Source organism: Cuculus canorus, chromosome 2 (genome assembly GCF_017976375.1).
Source record: "Cuculus canorus isolate bCucCan1 chromosome 2, bCucCan1.pri, whole genome shotgun sequence".
NCBI lineage: Eukaryota > Metazoa > Chordata > Aves > Cuculiformes > Cuculidae > Cuculus > Cuculus canorus.
In genome coordinates, this window is record NC_071402.1 from 2,814,157 (window position 1) to 2,822,330 (window position 8,174).

At 46.5% G+C, this 8,174-nt stretch overlaps 1 protein-coding gene across 1 annotated transcript; it reads right to left on the reverse strand.

Annotated features, from left to right (window-relative positions):
* Positions 1–388: 388 nt before the first annotated feature.
* LOC104063961 (secreted Ly-6/uPAR-related protein 1) lies at positions 389–7,657 on the reverse strand. The gene is made up of 3 exons (XM_054060853.1): positions 7,422–7,657; positions 3,411–3,530; positions 389–2,582 (listed from the first exon to the last, which is right to left on the reverse strand). Exons 1-3 carry the CDS (start codon positions 7,471–7,473, stop codon positions 2,371–2,373), a joined length of 384 nt encoding a protein of 127 aa, XP_053916828.1. The 5' UTR covers positions 7,474–7,657; the 3' UTR covers positions 389–2,370.
* Positions 7,658–8,174: the final 517 nt, after the last annotated feature.

An 8,174-nucleotide genomic window follows, 5' to 3' on the forward strand; every position in this document is an offset into this window, starting at 1 on the left:
CTGAAGGATCTACAGGAAAGCTGGGGAGGGACTTTTTCCGAGGGACTGGAGTTATAAGACAAGGTGCAATGGCTTCAAAATGGAGTGGGGGAGAGGATTTAGACTAGACATTAGGAAGAAATTCTTCACAATGAAGGTGGTGATTCACTGGCACAGATTTCCCAGGGAAACTGTGCATGCTCCATCTCTGGAAGTGTTGAAGGCCAGGTTGGGTGGGATTTTGAACAACCTGATCCAGTGGGAGATGTCCCTGGCCATGGCAGGCAATTTGGAACTGGATGATCTTTAAGGTCCTTTCCAACCCAAACCATTCTATGATTCTGTGCCCTCTCTGCAGCCCATGCTGTCCCATGTTCCCACTTGGGTGAAGGATGAGCACACAAGAAAGATGCTGCAGGCTGCAGACGGGAGGATCCAACTTTATTTGCTAGATTCGCACTCGGAAGAGAACCCTCACCCTCTCAGTCCCTCTGTATCCTGATTCTGCTCCATCTGCATGTATAATAGATGGAGGAAAGTTCAGCTCACATTAGCACAGCACAAGACTCTGCAACCAGTGTAGAAAGGCCACTGGGGGCAGAGAATTATTCCATACCTCGACCCAGAATGGAAAAGGCAATGTGACCTAAGGATGGTAATGATGGTGGTTTGCTTCTGGCTTGACACATCAGAGTGGTTCTGGAGCAGGGAAACAGATGAATAGGAAGCAGAAGTTGATGCTCTGTGTCTGCAAGGGTGGGTATAAAATCAATATTGGAGTAGGTCCCAATCATTATCCTCTCAATGGCATTTTTCCCCCCTGTAGGCCTCAGCTTTGAAAGGGTGTTTTGGGGAAGCTGTGATTGTTTTAGTGAAGTCCAGAGCATTTCACTTCCAGAAAAAGTGTCTCATCAACCTCCTGAGCCCCAGGCTTGCATGGCACCCTCTGCCAAGAAATGCAATGCCTTGTCAATGCTTTCTTGCAAATGGTGCTGAGACAGACCTTGAGAAACAATTAGCTCTGTATAGTGAAGGAAAAGACCGCCCCCCCCCCCCCCTTTATTACTTTAGTTTTCCAGCTGGTGTCTTATGGAAACAGGGTAAAAATAGACTTTGCTACAGAGGACATTGTAGGGATGGCATAAATGCACAAAGATGGTGCACAGAATGTACCTATGCTCTATTCTGCACTTGCTTTTGTAGATTGTCTCTTGGATGACCCTTTGAGATCAGAACAGAGCAAATAGCAAGTTGCCTGGCTCTCCTCACCGGAGAGGGAGGCAAGCCAGGCACACCTGGCTCATTTTTATCTGCTTTCACTTCGTCTGGTTTTACAGCAGAAAGGGCATCAAAATCAATCTTACAGCTGTTCCAAGGGAGAACGCAGCAAATCCCTAGCTGGAACTCAGTAGCACTGTTAACTGGTGTGAGTGAAACCCTTCGCTTTTCCCTGAGCTGAGTGTCTGGGATAATCACTACTTTTCCTTTCCTGCAGTTCCTATTGTGAAAGGATGTAGGAAGGCAGAGTGACAGAAGAAGTTGCTTGAAAATATCTGGTGAATGGAAATCCAGGTGTTCTAATTGTAACTTGAGCTCACACAAAGAGATACTGAGGGTTTTGACTAGCCAAACTCCAAAATTTGCTTTTTTAGGTCTAACTTGCCCTGGCCTGTTGGTCCAGTGCATGTTTTGAGCTTCCAAGAAATACATCATATCTCAACATATGAAGGCTGAGCCCTTCTGAACTCATTCTATAGCTTATTCTAGACAGAATTAAGTGCTAGCTCTCTGCAAGTCCAACTCACACATCCCTGAGCAGGTAGTGAGTGGTCACCGACATCGATCTGCAACTCTGACTCAGGAGGTGGCACCAAAAGCAGAAAGAAAATGAGCCAAGTTTCTGGTGGAGGGTTGCAGGATTTCTAGGGGTTGTGAACAGGGACTTGATAGAGGCACATAGACACAGGTTACATGGGAGTTTGAGGACACCTGGAAAATAAAGCACTGTCCACATCCAGTGGTACAGCATCTACTCCTTATGGCACCAGCTTTGATGGCACAGCCCAGTTCTTTCTGATGCACAGTGCTGCAGTGCTTCATCCGCTACTGCTCCCCACAGAGGAAACCTGTAGGAGGAGATGTGGGTCCTGAAGACCAGCAGCAGGTGAAGGTGGGGAACATCTACTTAGCATCTTGAAACTGAAAATTTGAGGGTTTTAGGTCCAGAAGTCCAAACTCTTGGCTTAAATCCACTTGAATTCACAACATCGAAGATGGGTAAAAACACACATCAGTGAAGAAGGTTATTCTCAAGGCATCTAAGAGTTCACAAGGGAGCTTGGCAGAGAGAGGAGTAAGGGTATTTAGGCTGGAGCACAGGCTCTTTTGCCACTACAGAGCACACCGGAAGAGTGTGCCGACAACCATGGCCATCAGACCCAGAGCTGCAGAGTTGCTTCCCACCCCATTTCTGCTCCTGCCGTCATCAGTGCAGAGGTCAGTGAAGCAGCATGTCTTGGGTTTGTTCGCCCCTATCCCACCAGACAAGTGGCATTCCTCCTCACAGCTTCTGGTCACAGTGATGTTGCCAAAAAAGGGGTAACCTGAAACAGGCAGATTGGAGAGGGAGAGAAGAATAAGAGAGACAAATAAATGGTAAAGGAAGGTGCAGACAGCTGACATTGAGAAATACTGATTTTGTACAGTAGAGGGGGATTAAAAGTAAAGTGTTCACAGTAAAAAAAGGCAAGCAAATGCTTGAGCCAGTAATGTGCACTCACAGTCCAGAAGCCCAACTGCATCCTGGGCTGCATCAAAAAAAGTATGGCCAGCAGGGTGAGGGAGGGGATTCTGCCCCTCTACTCTGCTCTCATGAGACTCCACCTGGAGTATTGTGTCCAGTTCTGGAATCCTGAACATAAGAATGATACGGGACTGTTGGAATGGGTCCAGAGGAAGACTACAACGATGATCTGAGAGCTGGAGCACCTCTGCTATAAGGACAGGCTGAGAGAGTTGGGGTTGTTCAGCCTGGAGAAGAGAAGGCTCCAAAGAGACCCTATAGCAGCCTTCCAGTACCTGAAAGGGCTACAAGAAAGCCGGGAAAGGATTTTTTTCCCAACAGTGTGGAGTGATAGGATTGGGGGAAATAGCTTTAGATTGGAGAGGGAAAGGTTTAGACTAGAAATCCTTTCCTGTGAGTGTGGTGAGGCACTGGCACAGGTTTTCCAGGGAGGCTGTGGATGCCCCCTTCCTGAAAGTGTTTGAGGCCAGGTTGTATGGGACTTTGATCAATCTGATCCAGTGGGAGGTGTCCCTGCCCATGGCAGGGAGGTTGGAACCATATGATCTTTAAGGTAGCTTCCAATCCAAACCACTCTGTGATCTGATGACCTCTCCCTGTGAGAGCTCACAGCAACCCTGGAACTTACCTGAGTCTACGGAATGCAGTGTTGTTGTGCACACGTTGGCTTTCGGGGGACACATGGTGATTGTCCTGCACAGAGCAATGTCTGTTGGTTCTCTGCACGTGTAACATCGTAAGGACTGGCCTGCAGAAGTGAACAGAATGTGTCTGAGGTGCTCACAGCAGCAAAAACAAACAGCAAGTCTGCAGCTTCTCTGATCTGTAGTGGGGTCTATGGGACAGTCCCCTTGACCAAGATGCAATGGTCTTGGAAACTAAGTGCATCTGTAGGCAATGGCAAACTTAGATATGTCAGGAGGAAAGACCAAACCCCAGCACCAAAAGAGCAAGGATTTTGTTGTGGGAGTTGAGCACAATTGATAAGAAGCTTGACATGAACTAGTAATGCACTCTCGCAGCCCATAGGAGCAACCATGTCCTGGGCTGCATCAAAAGAAGTGTGGCCAGCAGGGTGAGGGAGGGGATTCTGCTGCTCTACTCTGCTCTCATGAGACTCCACCTGGAGTATTGTGTCCAGTTCTGGAATCCTCAAAATAAGAAAGATACGGGACTGCTGGAATGGGTCCAGAGGGAGACTACAATGATGATCCGAGAGCTGGAGCACTTCGGCTATAAGGACAGGATGAGAGAGTTGGGGTTGTTCAGCCTGGAGAAGGCTTCGAGGAGACCTTACAACTGCCTTCCAATACCTGAAGAGGGCCTACAAGAAAGCTGCAGAGAGACTTTTTACTAGGGCATGTAGTCCTAGGACAAGGAGTAATGGCTTTGTATTGAAGGGGAGAAGATTTAGACCAGACATTAGGAAGAAATTCTTCATGATGAGGATGGTGAGACAATGGAACAGGTTGCCCAGGGAAGTTGTGGGTGCCCTTTCCCTGGAAATGTTCAAGGCCAGATTGGATGGGATTTGGAGCAACCTGATCCAGTGGGAAGTGTCCCTGCCCATGGCCAGGCATTGGAATTGCATAATCTTTAAGCTTCCTTCCAACCCAAACCATAATATGATTCTGTGATTCTAGGATTCTATGATCACTATTTTGGGGGCTCAGCAGCCCAAAAAGAACAGGGATCTAGGGGGATCTATTGCTTGAGCAGCTATGATAGGATCTTCGCATCATCTGTAAGAAATGCTGTAACACAGAGCAAACCGTCTCTTTCTGTTGAGAGCACCATTCACTGAAAGACTGGCAATTCTGCTGTTCATCTTCTCTCAGTGACTGCTCCTTCATGCTTGTTTAGAGGGATTCAATCAAAACTTAGTAGCTGAGAGCAGAATTTAAATTTCAGATCTGTATCAGAGATCCTAAGACCTGAATGTTGCTTAAAACCCACTTTCATCAGGGGTTACCACTGCTTTTTGTGAGAGATGATGCTACAAAGCTCTTGCTGGCTGCCTGCCGACACAGGGATACCTTTGCATATGCAAGCATTGATCTCAGCAACTGCTCAAAAGTCTCAGTACGAGTCCTGTCCATACACAGCTGGCAGACACCAAGTGTGGATATGTTTTTCGGAGTTGTGCTGGTGTGGCTTGGTGACAGAAATTAGCATGGTTTGATATTTTCTGTTCTACTGTCAGCGCAGCGGCTGGAGAACCACCCAAAGGTGCCCACTGCCATCTATTGGTAAAACTGCAGAGAGACGATGTTTTCATGTTACAGTTCAGCGGCATCTGCTGTTTTCTACCTCCTTTGGAAAATTCAGCCATGCAGTAACGCAAGAGCTTTCTTCATCCTCTTTGCAGAGGTAGGAAAGATGTCGTAGTGTGAGCAGTGGGGGTGTTCTTGTGGCCATGTCCTTTGTAAGCAGGGGCAGAGGAACCCTATTTTCCCAAGCTGAGGACCTCTGTAGATCCCTTCCAAACAACCCATCAGAGGTTGTTCTATATTTTTAACATGTCATGAGAGAGAAAAGACAAACATTGCCAACCTGGCAAGCACATGGATGTCTGTGAGGGTGTAAGATTCATTAAGGTATGGATGGAACAGTGCTAGTTTAAAGCATCTGAGAAACTGATCTGTAAATTTTGGGTTGAGCTGGTTTCCAAACCTCATCATTTTCATGGTGAGCAGGACAGTGCCATGGACTCCAGGGCAGATACTTCCAGTTAAGAGCAGGTTTAAGGAAGAAAACCCTCAGCCCCTTATCTTTCATTGACTCTGGGTGGGGCACTCGGAGAATACTGTTTTTGTAGGAAGATTGCTGTGGAAATGCAAAATCTATAAGGACCAGAGCAAAAGAGAAGAACCGAACACGGAGCACAGTGGTGTATCCTGACCTGAGACCGATAATTCACCATCCACCACTCTTTGACAGCACCTTCTACCCCTTGATTTCAAACCTCTAGAAAATGAACAGTATAGAGTCACAGACTCCTAAGCTGCAGGAGCTGTTCCTAGACCAGCTGCCTCCCTGTGGATCATCCTGGAAAAGTCATTTCTGCCTCAGTCTCAACTATAAAGCAAAGAATGGTGATGCCTCTCTGTTTCCATAAAATGCTTTGAGATCTGTGAGTGGAAACCTGCTCTCTCAGTTCCTCAGCAACCCCGTTATATCCAGGACAGGACTAGACACAGAAGAAGGAAAAGAAACATAATACATGAGCTCTAAGAAAGAAAGAAAGAAAGAAAGAAAGAAAGAAAGAAAGAAAGAAAGAAAAGAAAGAAGGAAAGAAAGAAGGAAAGAAGGAAAGAAAGAAGGAAGGAAAGAAAGAAGGAAGGAAAGAAAGAAGGAAGGAAAGAAGGAAAGAAAGAAAGAAAGAAAGAAAGAAAGAAAGAAAGAAAGAAAGAAAGAAAGAAAGAAAGAAAGAAAGAAAGAAAGAAAGAAAGAAAGAAAGAAAGAAAGAAAGAAAGACTCAAACCCAGCAGGTACTGAAATGCGAAAAAAATGCAGTAGCTGTACTGAAGTCACTGCACTTGTCCTGCTTCAGCTCTGCAGTGTGTTTAACCCAGAGCATGTCCTACAGCCAGCAGCTGAGTTTGCTTTATAGACAGGTGGAAAGAGTAATGACAGTAGGGCTTTTAAAAAGAAAAACAATACATCCTGAAGAGACCCAAGACACTTCCATGCATAAAGAATTGCAAAGTGTATGCCTTTCAGCCTTATTCCATTTGCAACTCCTTGGATGATCTCCAGATGGAGATGTTCAACCCCTGCCCAGTCTGCCTTTCCTCTGAGATCTAACGAAGCCCCATGAAAGCAGCCTTAGGATCTCTGCGGTCCATGGGCTGTAGGTTAAAATCCACTGTGTTGGTGTCGCCCCAAGGATGACTCTGTTTCAGGCCAAGGATGTATTTATAGTGTGTCACAAATGGAATAAGAATGTGACGATGATCAGACCCTGCTGCCAGCTTGCACAAGATCCAGACACATCAGAGACCAAACGCAAACAGACACAAGGTATTTCCAATCTCTATCTACCTCCTAATCTCTAGAAGTAAATGGAAACCTTGGAGTAGGTAGTTTAATGAACCTTTTCAAAGTCCTTGGAGTTATTTCTCATTCCCTCACCCATATCTACACTGAAGCCTCCCTCTCCTGTTTTCAGCACTTCCAGCATCCAGCCCAAAGGTTTTAAGGATGACAGGACCTCAGGCTGATCATATACCATCCAGTCCCTATTGGGACAAGTAGGCAGGTTAAGAAGAAGCTATCGGTTCAAGTCCTTGCCCATATTTGTACCACCCTGTGAAATGTGTTATTCACTTCTCAGCCTTATAAAGCAGCATGTCAGTCCCCTCCATCCTGGGGTGCCGAGTGAGAAGGGACAAGTGACAGGCAATCACCTATAGGTCTGAGCAATATGCACTGCTCTCTATCAGGCATCATGTCTCTCCCCATTGGGAATTCACATCTCCTTTCCCCATTCATCCTCTCCATTGACCTTCTTAAATAAAGAAAGGTGTTATTTCCCTTACCTTGGGACTACTAGGTCTTTTTGCATTGATGCCTTTTTTCTTCCCTCCCAGGCATTTACCAGTGGGTCCCTGCAGGGTCAGAAATGCAGCAATCTTACCCAATTCCATGTATGCCAGGCCAAGAAGAAGTCCAAGCAGAAGTGTCTTCATACTGAAAGCAGATCCGTGCAGTTGGGACAGTAAAGGAGGGCTGCTCCCAGGGAGCTTTATATATTTTCCCACCAACCACCTACTGTTGATCCTGTGGGTGGATTCCCTTCGGTTGACCAGGGAAAAGCTCAGCTCCAATCTGGATTGGGATTTGTAGAGGAACAAGTTCCCCAACGAGGTGATGTCACTATGACAAGCAAACTCCTGCTCATCTCTCCTTCAGCTTTATGTCCTGGGGCTGGTCCCATGGAAAAAGAAAAACACAGCTTGCACTGCAAGGGATGGCCCCGTGCCAGTGCTTGGATGGGGAATGTGACAAGGTATGTTTGTTACTTCAAGCCTGGCTTCGCGAGCCAAGAGTTGAGTTGTGTCATGCGTGTTGCATTGGGCAACACCAGTCGAGATGCAAGTGGTAGCGTTCTGGGATTCCACACAGATTGTCTTAACTTCACCAAAACGTGCTTTGTTTTCATGCTGAGCTGCTCTCCAGGCTGGTGGGTGGGAAACTGGAGTGGCTGAGTGTGACCAAAGCATGTCTATTTTCCCAAATCCAGTGCAAAAGCAAGCCTGGTTCCTGGCTTAGTTATGAGCTGTACCTTGGTGCCGAGCTGCTGGGCATGGGAGTCACTTGAAAGACCAATGGAGGTAAGGATGGGAGACAATGCTTCGAAGTCTAGAATTCGGCTATATCAATTTTTTTT

What these genes read in the sequence shown, in the direction of transcription:
- LOC104063961 (XM_054060853.1), bottom strand. Translation starts at nt 7,473, where the DNA reads ATGAAGACACTTCTGCTTGGACTTCTTCTTGGCCTGGCATACATGGAA. An exon ending in CCTGGCATACATGGAATTGG is followed by an intron (nt 3,531 to 7,421) that starts GTAAGATTGCTG and finishes TCACTTCTGCAG; the next exon opens with GCCAGTCCTTACGATGTTAC. An exon ending in ACTGCATTCCGTAGACTCAG is followed by an intron (nt 2,583 to 3,410) that starts GTAAGTTCCAGG and finishes TGCCTGTTTCAG; the next exon opens with GTTACCCCTTTTTTGGCAAC.